This window comes from Osmerus mordax, chromosome 4, assembly GCF_038355195.1.
Source record: "Osmerus mordax isolate fOsmMor3 chromosome 4, fOsmMor3.pri, whole genome shotgun sequence".
Taxonomy (NCBI): Eukaryota; Metazoa; Chordata; class Actinopteri; order Osmeriformes; family Osmeridae; genus Osmerus; species Osmerus mordax.
In genome coordinates this window covers 8,715,450-8,730,088 of record NC_090053.1, presented here as the reverse complement: position 1 = coordinate 8,730,088, position 14,639 = coordinate 8,715,450, and the positions used below count along the sequence as shown (strand labels likewise).

At 42.8% G+C, this 14,639-nt stretch overlaps 1 protein-coding gene across 3 annotated transcripts; it reads left to right on the top strand.

Annotated features, from left to right (window-relative positions):
• The first annotated feature begins 7,273 nt into the window (after positions 1-7,273).
• On the top strand, positions 7,274-12,934 carry LOC136941686 (bile acid-CoA:amino acid N-acyltransferase-like). 3 transcript variants are annotated; one of them, XM_067234237.1, is made up of 11 exons: positions 7,274-7,314; positions 7,400-7,596; positions 8,373-8,472; positions 8,577-8,767; positions 8,946-9,115; positions 9,630-9,749; positions 9,937-10,019; positions 10,112-10,205; positions 10,322-10,402; positions 10,643-10,784; positions 12,864-12,934. In XM_067234237.1, exons 2-11 carry the CDS (start codon positions 7,401-7,403, stop codon positions 12,881-12,883), a joined length of 1,197 nt encoding a protein of 398 aa, XP_067090338.1. In that variant the 5' UTR covers positions 7,274-7,314; position 7,400; the 3' UTR covers positions 12,884-12,934. The 3 variants fall into 3 exon arrangements, with proteins under 3 accessions (XP_067090338.1, XP_067090337.1, XP_067090336.1); XM_067234236.1 differs by lacking the exon at positions 12,864-12,934 and adding an exon at positions 11,190-12,150 and having other exon boundaries at positions 10,373-10,402; XM_067234235.1 differs by lacking the exon at positions 12,864-12,934 and adding an exon at positions 11,190-12,150.
• Positions 12,935-14,639: the final 1,705 nt, after the last annotated feature.

The window sequence follows — 14,639 nt, the reverse complement described above, 5'->3', positions numbered from 1 at the left end:
ACCGCATGGTGCGAGTTTCTTCGTCTTCCTCTGCAGAACAGAACACCCATAATGTAGCTGGTCGTCTTAGCGATGCCGCGTGAAACCGTTGTGATGTCATCAACGCGACACACACCACTCTTTCTGCATCCTTTCATTTTGCAACCAAACAGAAGAACGTCTGCATCTCGGATTTTACAAGTTGCCATATAATCGAGTGGTCCAAAGATTTTAGGCCACAATAGCAGCTTGTTTATGTAAAAATGGCGGGTCTGTGCTGAATGTCCCGTGTTGCGATTCTTTCACACCAGTCAGTAGTCTGCAGTGTTTTCACCACACCTGGTATCACCTCAGCTTGCTTGGAACCTTGACGGACGTGGTATCATAAAAACCTTTTTACCAAAAAGGTTTGCCCAATGGAAAACAAAGAAAGACGAGGAGTCTAGGAGAGTCGACACTATGCAGTGGAAAAGCAGCATTACGTTTGTCTGTGTGTGCGTGTGTGTGTGTGTGTGTATAGATGTATTTGAGTATGTGGATGTCTTTGGTGTGGTTATTACATTTGGATTCACCACATCTGAACATAATTACATTCCAATTCTATTTACACGAAAGATTAATGTAGTCCGACCTTTTCAATCACATAAATCGATGTTTATTTATAACATTGTTGAAGATGTATTACCATTAAGATGAATCTGTCTGTCTTAAAGAGATGTCTCTCTGTCTCTCCCTCTCTTACACACTTGTGCTCATTCACACACACACACACGCACACACACACACACACACTCAAATATACACACAAAGACCCCTATACACTCACCAGGGGTCCATGATTGAATAATCATGGCCTGTCTAGTAACAGGTGCCATCTCCTTTGTGGCTTCATTCTCCAGAGAGAGACTGTCTCTCACCCGGCTAAACAACCAGACAATGCCAATTGAGACCATGAATATCCTGCCTTAAAATGGCAGGATACCCCCGTTACGCATGTGTTTAACATTCATTTCAATATGCTTTTTAACCAATCCCTTTTGTTAGCATTTTAGCTTTGTTAGCGTCCCCTTTCTCTGCAACAGGGGGAGTGGTGGCAAACATTTTTCATCAGGTCCGGGAGAGCCCAGCTTTGTCTTCTTAACTCATCTCAATATGGTTTCAACAAGGCGTGGTTATTAGCTTTATTGGGAGTAGCTAATTTATCACGTGTGTAAATATCCAGACTGAAGGGGGTGGTTGTGGCTATTTGTCAAACGTGACTCTGAAAGGACTGAATCGTATATTATATGGCTTGTGCTTCCTCTGCCAGACCTTTGTAGATTAGGTTTGGTCCGATATAATTTGGTAAAATATACCACTGGAAAATAAACAATTTGAGAGTGGACTTTAGATTGACTGATGCATACAACTTTCTCTATCCAACATGCACATCGTTACAAACACAGACGTTACAAATATTTAACTTTAATATGTGTATTAATACAATTAGTAGTTTATACAGTATTTGTGTGTGTGTGTGTTTGTGTATGTATGTGCATATTTTCTAGGGGCTCGACTAAGATAAGAAAAATCCGTAAAATTAGCACTGCTAAACGCTGTTAGAATTTGCGGCTTTGTATTTGTTTTTGTCATACCACACAAACACAAAGGATGTGCTTGTCTACTATATGATATATCTTCTGATCTATTCTATCGCTGCTTTGACGTTGACCGATAGACTGTAGACTCTGTGGCGGTAACGTTGACATTAAGTGGAAGATGATGGAGAGCTGTGGCCAAACAGAAACATTAGACAGTGGATGGGGGTTTGGTGTGTCTCAAAGCTTTTGTACCTCATTGTATGGCCAGATAATGGCTTAATGGCAGCTTGTTCCTGTAAACATATCAAGTTAAACAAGTGCCTGAGATTTCCCCACGACAATGAAACCAGTGGTGGATAACTGTACTGTAGCGAACTGCTACTAAATCTTTATTCTCTCACAGGAAATACAATGGGGGCCAGATACATGCTGTCTCTGCCAAGGAATGCCAGCATGGAGCGAGGGCTGTTGGGCATCTGATGCCCTGCCAAGTGCCAGGCATCCATTATCGCCCACAGACAGATACCCAGGGAGAGCCAGGCTGTGCTGTGGGGGTCGACGAGTGCAGAGCGCCACCGTGGAAGGGTCTGGTAACTGTCCCAGAGCAGACGCTTGAACTCTGTAAACTACTAGGTTGTGTCACGGGGTGAATGAGTTGATACGTTTTGTTTGAGAAAAAAAAAGTGTTGTGTCCTGTCATTCCGAGGCCCCTCTCCCCTTTTTTTGTCCGTTGCTGATCCTCTCTTTGTTGTTTTTGTTTGTTTTACATTCTTTCTTTTCTCCCTCGTTCTTTTTGCTTTCCAAAAGGCCTCATTTTCTCCCAGAGAAAGAAAAATCCCAAAATAGATCTTCAATATGGCCTTTTCTTGTGAAATAAAATAACCATTTGATCTGCTCTCTCCTCCCTTTCTTCTTTTTTTCTTTCCCTCTCTCTGTTCCTTTTCTTTTCTCCTTCAGGGATTCACGTTCCTCTTACCTGATACCCCATGCACCTGCTAAAGATCAGTGATCCATCACCGACCCTGTCAATAAATCCCCTCCAAGGCCTGGCCAAGAACCGGTGTTTCAGGTCTCCTATTGGAGGTCAAAGGGCCCCTGGGGGGCAGATGGTACGCCTCAGTAAAGGATGACACAGAGACGAGGGCCGGGTTTGTGATTGTGCACTCATTTGGCTAACGCCGCAGCAACCCAGGGCCCCTCCAGGGGTCAAAGGTGCATGGGTGTGTGGTGCGCCTGTGTGTGTGTGACTAGTGGGTGGGCTCTCCCAGAGAGAGCGAGGGGTCATTGGGTTTACACAGGCGAGGTTGGAATGACTTGTTGTCTGTTTTTACTGTCCGCGGGGGGCGTGGCTCTGCGAGGCCGGCGACTGATTGTCTGTTGGTTCCGAGCTGCCAGGCACCAGAGGCTTCTGTCCTGTTGTAAATAGTTCTGCAGAGGTATGAACTCACGTCTGATTGGTTTGTACCATGATATCATACAACCCTCTCGTGAATTGACAATGGGGTGTAGTGTCGCAGCAGTTTAATTGTTCGGACATTCAACAAAAGCGTCTTAAACATTTATGTATGTATAACAGCACAAAGAGATCTCAATTATTTTATAACATAAGGGAATTAACATAAGAGGATTTGGGATGAAAATTATGATATCACATGTTAACTTCCACCCCACCCCTCCCCCCCCAATCCCCACTCCCTAACAACAACAAAAAACACACACAAAAAAACAAGCAGGTTGAAATATTTCATATCCCAGCTGAACTCTATACAAATCAAAAACACGAGGGAGATGAAGACGTCGGCCTCCTCTCCTTTCCCAGTCTGGCCCTGTCTCTCCCACCAGGCCCCCTCCCAGCCCAGGAATGTGTGTGTCTGTTGTTGCGGTATGCACATGTTTTTTTTCTCTTGCAGGGAGACGTATGGAAAGGATCAGTGAGAGAGAGGGAGGACGTCTCCCCCCTAAGCGTTAAAGACTTCCAGAGACAGCAGGTGGAGACGAAGCTCGTTTCCATGGGACCGACTGGGAGGTTGCACTGTGTGATGGACAGGAGGGGGGGGGGGGGGGGGGGGAGAGGGGGGGGGGGGGGGGGGGGGGGAGGTTGGGTTAGGGTACAGACGCTGAGATCACCACGTCTGATTCCACTCTGGCCTAACGGACCTCACATGGTTCTGGTTTAACGAGGCTGAGCTCATTCGGATTCCTGCTGATTGTGACCCAAATTTCCCCCGGCTGGGTGGCTGGACCCCGCCTCTGGAGGGGGAATACCGAGGGGGAACATGAACTGTTCAGCTGTGAGAGGTATATAAACATCTTCATGTGGATGTATTGGTTTGCTCGTGAGACACAAGTAGAAATCACCGGGCGAGCTTTGAGGTCCATGGCTTGGGTTTTGCACAGTTCCACAGTCAACAGCCCAATGAAACAATACACTGTTAGAAACTGTAAAAATAGTTTCAGATGGGTTCCTTTTCAGCTCTGTAAGGTGCAGTGTGTGGTTCAACATGGAATCTTCCAACCAGCCCAAACGACCAGGGCTCTGTCAGGAAAAGGTGTTGTTTTTCTCACCTCTCGCCTTCTCCAAGGACCCCTCAGATGAACTCTACTCAATTATTCTGACACAAAAGAAAACCAATTGGGGCATGGTTTTAAACAATTCCTTCACTATCTGCAAAACTATATGTATCATTCAAAATACCTTTGGCCATGACTCCCAACTTACCCCATCCCAAGGCAACACAAACACATAAATCACCTCCATCACAGTTCATCTAAACATCCACTCACTCACACCCTGGAGCTTACCACCCTCAAACCACTGCCTGAAAGACACACACACACACACACACAAACCTTCACCCCTAACCATCCATAATGACATCACCGGCTCTACACGCGCCCATGTGCGCCTGGCTGATCCAGTCCAGAGCTTGTACAGTCCTGTCCACTGACACCCCCCCACCCCCACCCCCACTCCCACTCGCCACCAACCCCTGAAATAACAGTGTGCTTTGCGTTGGAATGTCGGGTTGGGAGGTGGAGATGAAAAAAAGAAGGGGGGGGGGAACTAAATGTTCATTATCTCATCCCGCTGTTGTCTGTGCTCCATATTTGTGATTCTTTTTCATTGTCCTGGCTTACTCTGTCCTACAGGAATGCCCACATCAGCAGTATGGGCTGCATGCAGGCATTCAGCTGGGACTGTCTACAGCCCTTCCAAGAGAGTGAATCTACTGTAGCGCACACAAACAGCTTCACACCGTAGGGTTAAATGGGGGTGTGGGTTTTGTTGGTAAACAGCTTAAGAATTGTAATGCCAGTGTTTTGTTTTGGTGTGACACTAAATATGGATTATATATTGTACATCTCAGGAGTGAAGGAAAAATAACATGTCTGTGAGATTATCTCTTTGTCTTAGGCTGGCGCTGTAAGTCTGCGCTATGACCAATTTGCCCGCACAAACAAAAACATCAGCATATTTCAGCAACACTCCCAATGCACACACACTCCGGGTGTGAGCATGATTTAGATATACTGTCCATTTCAAGACCTTCCCAAGTATTTATGAGACAATTCCCATCTTTCTGCTACACCAGGTTATTACACGTTTTAGGCGAGCTGTTTGCCTAAGAATCTCAAGCCAAGCACAGCTCACACTGCCTGCCTCTGCAGTACTGGTGTCATGACAAAAATACACTGACAGCTGTGCTATAAAGGCAACACATCTGGTTCAGGATGGGTTCAAACATGGCCGACACCCATACACACCGGAGGAAACAAGGCTTCATGTTGAAACACAAACTTTGTTGTGATGGTGAGTGTGCTTGATAGGAGCCTTTTGAAGCTCAAGGAGTGCCTGACAGGAAACGGATTAGTCCTCTTCTTTATCTTGTGCTATGCCATTACCCACATAAGGGCTCTTCTATTTCTCTCTTTCTTTCTTTCTTTCTTTCTTTCTTTCTTTCTTTCTTTCTTTCTTTCTTTCTCTCTCTCTCTCTCTCTCTCTCTCTCTCTCTCTCTCTCTCTCTCTCTCTCTCTCTCTCTCTCACACACACATAATCTGTGTCTCTTTACCTCTCTCAATAATACACACTATAGTTGTGGTTTTACCCAAGGTATTATGTTGCAGAGAGCGTACATGCGTCATAGAGGTGGGATAGGTCATGAGAGGATAAACAATTATGTTTTGGAAAAGGATATGGAGACCTTTTCTCAGAGTGCTATCACTATTATACAGCCTCTTCCTTTAATGGAATAATTACACAACTATTATGATAACAACATGATTCAACGTAATTGAGAACTGCCCATTAATTGTTTGCTTTTTTTTAAGGATTATTGAAATACGGATTAGCTCAACAATGTGGGAATATTCTTCAATAAACAAGTTTGCCACAAAACATGTAATAATACATTGTAATATTTGTTATCTTTCACTCCAAGCATTCTAGTCTTTTCCGAGCTTCATACTGGACAAAGTGGACAAAATTACACCATTGAGCTTTCTAGGAGCTTCCTGTAGTAGTAGAACGTTTTTTTAAATAGGACTACTGAAAGGCAAACTTTCATCCCAAATCATTGATCCTGGCAGGTACGGCACTCTGGCAAAAGCAGGGGGATGATAGCTCTAGGAAGTAAGTAAGTAAGTAAGACTTTATTTATATAGCACTTTTCATACAAGAATTGCAGCTCAAAGTGCTTTACATAAAATCAACAAAAACAATAATACAAGTGTTGATCTAGGAAGGGGTTTATTTCGGGTGAACAGTTGTGTTAGGGGAGAAGGGGTGGTACTGAGGTGTTGGAGGGAGGAAGTAGTATGGAATAGGTTGTGTACTAGGCCTACAGGGCTGCATTGTATGAAGGATGCAGGGTGGAGGAGACTGTCGAGCATGTACTGAATGTGAGGTGAATGACATTGAAAGGGAAAGGTTGTATGAGAAGGTCGGAGAGGTTGGACGGGGATTGTAACTTAGTGGTGTGGTGCGAGAGGAGAAAGGTGGGATCAGGTGTGGAAGATTTGAGTCTGTTCTTTTAAGCACACTGCGGGTTGTGAAGGAGAATACATTATAGCAAGGTAGGTCGTGACAGGCCACACATTCCAGAACAATAGGTGGCGGTGTTTGCTTCAACCAGTTGGATGCGACACGCCAATCAGAATGCAAAGAAGAAGTCAACTCTTAGTCTTGCTAGAACCAGAGCCACAGAAAAATATGGCTCTGGCTAGAACTTCAGCATTTGTATGAAGCACAGGCTGGAAGTGTCACAAACAAACTTAAACTTGTCATTCAAGCACTCTTAAAAAAACGCAATCGTAGTATGAGAAGTCCGGGCGCTACTTGGACACTTACTGTAAATTGTATTGCCAAAATGAGATTTTGAGGGGAGCGCGGCTAAAAATGTTTTGTAGCTGCCTATCTTTGAACAGAACACCCCCCCCCTTCCCCATAAAAAACACAAACACAAAATGACTAGAAAAGCTGTTTTTTCTTTGAGGTAAATATGCACAAAAATGCAACGGTGAGCTTCATGGTAATTTGCCATTGTACAATTCTATGCTAGCAGTGTCTGGATTAGCATACCTACTGCTAATGCGAACGTGTCTGTTGTACTATTGTACCACCATAACTTCCTGACATTTTATCACCGTCTCGCTACCGCGATGACGTGCAGTAGGCTATAAACCTAAACTTTGACCCCACTGCCTTGTTATTAGTGAACAAGTCCAAACTGTCTCGCGCTACTGGTACGAAACATAGTAAGTTAACGCACAGTAGCCTATGCAGGCATTATGCATTGTTTGTCAAATTTACCAACAAAGTAAATCTTGTTTTGTTCGACAGAATGGCCGGAATAACACCGTGTCCTTTGCTGTCGGTTGACCCATCCAGAGGGCTCGTGGATGAAAAGTTCAGGGTACAAGTCAGTAGTTTGCCACCCATTCAACAGATCACATTGCACGCGCAGATCCATTCAGACGACGGTGACTTTTGGGAATCGTTTGGACACTATGTTAGCGATGCTTCGGGACTGGTGAACGGTATGACATTTGACTATGTGTACTGTAGAGTATGTTTTAATTTGAGTGGAGAAGAATACATCTTAAATGCCAGTCCAAGTTCTGTGTAGTTTATAGATAAGAAATGATGCAATCAAACAATGAATACAACACACCAAGGTGTCTCAGTCCAGATCAGTGATACCAGTCAATGTTACCAGTCTCACTTCACAGAGTAGAGTAAATGAAGGCCCTCGTGAGAATAGTCTTGACAGAAGTCAGAGAGAGTTCTGCCCAGTCCAAATCCTGTTAGACCTGAGCAGGGCACACAGGTCTTGTACCCCCATGAGAGGGAGGTGTTTGTTAGGTCATTGGTCAGAAGACAGTGGGGAGGGGATGTGCTCATCCTATTAGGTCCCAATTGGAGTTAGTGTGCAGTCCAAAGGTCTGTTGATCTCCTCCTCACTAAAAGATACTCTCCTAAGCAAGGCCTATTTCTCACTTTCACAGACACAGTCACATCTTGGTGCATAATCATACATTTAGAATATAAGTTCATCATTATCATTACTTATTATATCTGGAGCATTATTGGGAATATATGTTCAGCATTGTCATTACACATTTTGTATCTGAGGTATTGATTATTTTTTTATTCAACAGAGACATAGAACATATGAAATAGCAGCATTGAAGTAGCAGTATAGATTTCATTCCTCCACAGTACCATTATTCAATTATAAAAACTGGTAAATAGTTTGAAACTGGCATTCTGACCTTCATCAGTAGGTCTGCAAATAACCTCGCCTTTCTTATAGGTGCCAATGATGCAAGCTTGGGAGGGACATATGATGGCGTTGAACCAATGGGTCTTCTATGGAGTCTAAGGCCAGTACCAGGCAGTCGACCTGGACTAAGGTAAACATGATACATTCCTAGAACTTTTTAAAAGATCGTCTCCACTAAGTATTGTCAACCAATAGAAACACAGCAGATGAATAAATCCAGTATTTTCACTGCAGGTTGAGGAAGAAAGAGGTCCACACTCCTCTGTTAGTCCGCATCTCTGTGTACAAAGGCCACGTGAGCCAGGGCTTCGGAGAGCGGGCCGTGCTGGCCAGTGTGGTCGTGGAGCGCTGGTACATGGCACCTGGGGTCAGCCGGGTCGTCTTCACTGAGGGAGCAGTCAGAGGGACCCTCTTCCTGCCTCCAGGTTTGCAATATTTATTTAATGACTTTCTTAAGCACCTCAAGCACGATAATGTGCTATTTTCAATAACATTCTTTGGCATATTTAGATGCTGTACACAAAGTTACATTTGTTTGTTGGAGGGATCCTCCAACCCGAATCCAAAGAAGATGATTTGTTTATTGTTTGTTTATTTTTCCAGGACCTGGGCCCTTCCCCGCCCTGTTGGACTTGTGGGGAGGAGGGGGGGGTCTGGTGGAGTACCGCTCTGCCCTCCTAGCTTCTCGAGGCTTTGTCTCTCTGGCCCTCGAGTACATCACCATCAAAACAGCAGACAGCTCCTCCAGAAATGTTGGGAACGCATACTTTGAGGTATGAGAAGCCAGTCTGTCATGTAATTACAGTGTTAGACAGCTTCCTGCTGATCCCCTTTATGGGAAAAGTACAACTGTATTATATCAATATAATGGTAAATCAATCATGACACTTGACCTAAGTTTAGAATAAATTATGTAGTGGAAAATATCAACTATTCTATCTACTAACTATTCAATCATTTAACTTCACCGTAGAAGAATGAGCACATAAAATGGTAGCCCTCAGTCTGAGGGCAATTTCACTTTTTTATATTGTTTAGAGGTTCATTGACCTCTTCCATACCAACACACCTTGTCCAAGTTACATTCAGCAGCTTACCTACACAACACTACTTTATTATTGTGAACTGATACTATATGATAGAGATGTAACAATACAGCCAACCCACTATTCAATCATAATCATAATAATGGTTAAGTATATAAAAATACTATATACTTAACAGTATATAGTATATAAAACTAACAGATATATAACACATTTAACTTATGTTCCCATGTAAACCCAGGCTGCATTCAACGCTCTTCAGCAGCATCCTCTAGTGTGTGCAGACAGAGTTGGCATACTGGGCCTGTCCTTTGGCACCTCAGTGGCACTTGGAATGGCTGTGTACTCCGATCTGATCGAGGTGGGAAAGAATGAACATGTCTGCTGTGTTCATCAAAATGAATGTGCGTAAATTGGGCACCCAAGTGTGAAGTGCGAAGCTCTTCTCGAGTGGCATGAACCTTCGACGCGCTTAAAACAACAGGGCCCTGGGACTTGCATGCGTGTTTCTATGCCGACACGTTAGTGAACCTTGCTGTCCTTCCCAGCCCAGGTGTTTGGTCTGTGTGAGTGGGAGCCATGTCCAGCCCGTCAAAGGATCCCTAGCTGATGTGTTTGCAGAGATCAAGAAGTAAGTGTCCGCTCGTTCCAATACCAAAAAAAGGGGACTCGACCTCACCCTTTACACATCCAACGATTATGGCGGTCTTCGCTTGCACACAGAAACGTGGGGAACACTCGCTACGATGAGGAAAATCGAGTCATCTGGCGGGATCTGATCCTGCCCATTCCAACAGACCCCTCAAAGAAAGTGGATGTGAGATATCAAGCTAGATTATTATTTCCACTTTTGCCATGTGATGTTATGGTAGGCTATACTGCCTTAAGAGTCTGTTTCTATTCGGCGAATGTTGTGTTGTGTCACGACCGTAGTTGGGGCAACTCAAATGTCCTCTTCTGCTGATCGTTGGGGAGGATGACCAGAACTGGCCAGCGTCAGAGTCAGCAGAAGATGTGAGTCCTATACATCCTTATAGGTCTTTAAGTCTTAAAATCTCTATTTGACTCGTGTTATTTATGATAATAGTTATATGAATAATGATAATATTTATAGATTAGGGCACTTTGTGAGCTAAATCTGGGGGGTTGGAAAATCTCATAACATTTAAACGTTGACTTTGTGGGATGGATGTCTTATGCTGTCTTATTTGTATGTCTTACATACAACTTTGTCCTCTTCTTTTTGTTGTGTAGATGAAGCAAATGATGGAGAGTGCAGGGAACAGCCACCTCCTCACTGTGCTGTCCTACCCTGGAACGGGCCACCTCATAGAGCCTCCATACACCCCTCACATACTGGCCAGCAATTTCATCACGGCTCAGACCGGGGAGAAGGGTATGTTTCATTTTACATTTGGGTGTGTTCAACATTATATAGATTTCGTTACCTACTTCCTTTGTCTAATCAAATAGCTCCTGATGCCACATGAATACCCGCAAAAAAAACCCAAAAAACAAACAATCTTGTTGATCAGGTTCTACAAAGTAATTTAGGTTATTTTCAGAAGCGCATACAATAGCCTACTTTAATCGATACCCAAAATATAAACTTTGTTTGTGGAGAAAGCACTGATTGATGTTGATGACATGGTGATTTGGTTCCATGTGTGGTTGCTATTTTGTCTGAAGGAAAATGTGCATGTCTAAACCAGTAAAATCTACTAAACCGAATGCAAATTCACTTCCAAACACCCAAATTCAGTTCAGGTCTCACTAAAACGGTTTCAAACTTGCTATGCAGTGATGGTTCTCTGGGGAGGAAAGACTGTCCCACACTCTTTTGCTCAGGAAGACTCCTGGAGGAAGACCCTTGATTTCCTGAATGAACACCTGTACCGCAGTACTTAGAACCACAACCTGAGGAGACATAGACCTCTCTAGCACCACACCTCTGAAATCACACCTCTGAAATCTCATCTCTGTCCATCATCTAAAATGCCTTTCATCAGAGACAAGGGTAGACATGATTTTAATTGTATGCTGTTTGTGGCCTTTAAAGTGAATGTTTATTTTCAAAGAATGTTGAACCTCCTTTGACTAAAATTGTCAATCCAAAATAGTCATGGAACCTTTGCATAACCGTGGCATATGTAAAAAGATAATGTGGTGTGTTTCCCTGGCTAACCTGGCTCTGCAAACAGGCCTGCTCACCTGCGTGTGAATTCATTACTGTAATAACCTATTTCCGCCACAAGAGCACCTTCTACTGGCCTCAAACAGAATTTCCTTGATTTGCCCGGTGCACGCAGTATATATATTTTTTAATTGCCCCTCATCATTTTTTGGGGGGTCAAACTGCTCACCCTACAGTACATTGCATGGCAGAACGGTTATTCACTCCTCAATCAACACCCCAAACCCGAAAAGACATAATTTCCAAATGCAAGAGTCAAAGACTCTTGTTTCTATTAGCCTAACTTGAAAAAACGAGTAAAATCATAAAATCAGTTATCAGCTTTTAGTTTTGCTCCTTGCTTGTAGGACAAAAGCCACCCTGGTTGGCCTTGATTCCAGGCCCTTTATTGCCTTTATTTCTGTTGTCACCTGGAGCCACAATGTATCTGCACCTCTTGGTGTCGCTTCATTTATCGTTGCATTCATCACTTTCATTTATGCTGTTCGACAATAACGTGACAATGTTTCTTGGCTCCTCTTGGTATTGCCTAATTCATTCATGATTTCTTTTTGCATTTGACAGTAAATGCTTCATTCATGCATTCATCATTCATTTTAACGTGGTGTTCCAAGGTCGACAATACAATTAGACTGTTTCCTGGCTCCTGTTGGTATCACTTCGTTAGTGTGCTTGCTATTGTACCAGCAGGGCACACTATTGTTATTCGTATGCTTACTGCCAGCAAGGCATCCCTTGCTGAGGAGCATCCTCACAACTGGTCTTACAACTGGTTCCTTGAATCTCTTTAGTTGGACCTTGGGGAACTTCCCTGTCTCCTGTCTTTCATTTACATGAGACACATGCGCCAAATGCAATGGGGAGAAATACCACAGGAGGTTTTTACAATTTCTAGATTTGATTCTTGTGTAAATGATTATTGTTTTACACTATGTAATAAACAATTACGTTTCAAGTTGTCAAAGTCAGATTACCACTTGTCTTATTAGATGTACTATGTTAGCACACCCATCTTTAGAATTTGTGTTTTCACAGTAAAAAATTCACAACTTTGGATTTGATTGGCTTTAAAATGTAGTTATCCATGAGCTAAGTCATATTGTAAGTTGTATAAATTGTCAGATTTTATGTTATTTATAACAATTATCAATCATTTTCCGTAACTACCGAAACATCTGTAAATCGAAATAGCCTGGAAGACTATACCACAAGATGGCGCCCTCCAACTATGGTTTGACATAATTTCATAAAAGCCAACGCATGCTTTCCTTTGCCCTACAGACTGTCCCTTGGGTGTATGAAGCCTGGTCGTTTCATAAATAAATACAAATATAAAAATAGTTAAATTCTAACAGCACCTAGTGTTTCTTTATTAAAGGCATTTGTAGCCTATTGGTACACAGAGACCCAAAACTGAATGACGTTCGCCACTTTCACATTTAAAGTAAGTACTGACTCGTGTTCACACTGTACATTTAGTCATTTAGCAGACGCGCTTATCCAGAGCGACGTACAGTAAGTACAGGGACATTCCCCCGAGTTGAAGTGTCTTGCCCAAGGACACAACGTAATTTTCACAGCCGGGAATCGAACCTGCAACCTTCTGATTACTAGCCCGAACCGCTCAGCCACCTGACTCCTGTAGACAATGCAATCGACGCATTTAGCATAATTGGGCATTGTAGGGTGCCTTGGTATGATTAATATATTTTGCTTTATCACCGCAATGAAGCATGCAATGCGTCACTTCATAATTATGTTTCAGTTGCCCGTCTCTTTCTCAAACCACTTCAAAGTAGTTGCAGTATGTAATAGTCACATTGTGTTAATGTGAAACTACAAAACATACAGAAACAATTACGCTAAATGCTGAGATGTATCAGAGTCGATAGACCAATCACGGCGGTGTGGGAGTATTGAGTGATTCCAGCAGACCGAGACGCGCTCGCTCGGTCTCACGATGCGCTGTTCTTTCAGCACCACGAGATTTCAGCACCACGCGCATAGGCTTGTCTAGCTGTGGGGAGAGCACGAGTGACCCTCAGGTAAGCCACTAGCTGTTGAATTTATATAAAAATGTATTTGGGAATCCGTATACATGACACATGTTTCTGAATGGAAAAAAGTTCAACAATATTGCCTCTTCACACTTCAGATGCGGAGATTTATTAGTTGAGAGTATAATCCCGAAAGTAGACATCAAATGTAAGATGAAATAGGAAGGCTACATGAAGATATTGTCAATTTTCCTCAAAGTGTCCCATCTGTAATTGGTTGATTTAATTCAACAAACTTAAGAAAACAAAGGTTTTACCTGTGTTATCTAATGTCTTAACGGCTGTGGGTTGTGATGTTATCCACTATGACCGATAGCCTATTGTCGAAATCTAGTGGGGAAAATATCAATGCAACTTCAACATGTATCAGAATGTAAAAAACAAACAACAAAAACTGGCCAAAAATATTGTATTTCATAGACATATCACGTGTTTAGCATTAGTATAAATTCCTCCAAAATAATCATGTCAAATTGCTTAAAGGTAACAGGCAATGAATGCGTCATTTGATTACACATTTCAATGGTCAGTTTAATGGAACGTAGTTTATGGCTTAGAAATTGCAGAGGCATCTTCTACTCTACAAACGCTGTGTAAAACATAACACAATACAAACGTCACCTTCATTAAACATGAGAAATATTCAAGATATCGAAGTATGGTGGACGAAGTTATGTCCATAGGTTCAATTCCATGCTAATTATCAATATAAATGGTCATTTTCTGTTCCCTAATTCAATTGCGGCTAAATCAGTGCCTACTCAGAATCCACTCAAACAAAAGTAGAGTTTCAATAAATTCGCGTTTTCCTGTTAGTTTAATTCTCTTCAAACAGTGCAATACGGTTGATTAAACACATCTATTGTTGCGTTAATTGGATTGGATTAAATACATTGATCTTATTGACATTGAGCCTATATCGCACCATTGGCAGGTTGATGCTGAACAGGTGCACGTGCTTATAGCTTCTAGAGGGCAACACGGGATGCTCTCCGGATCA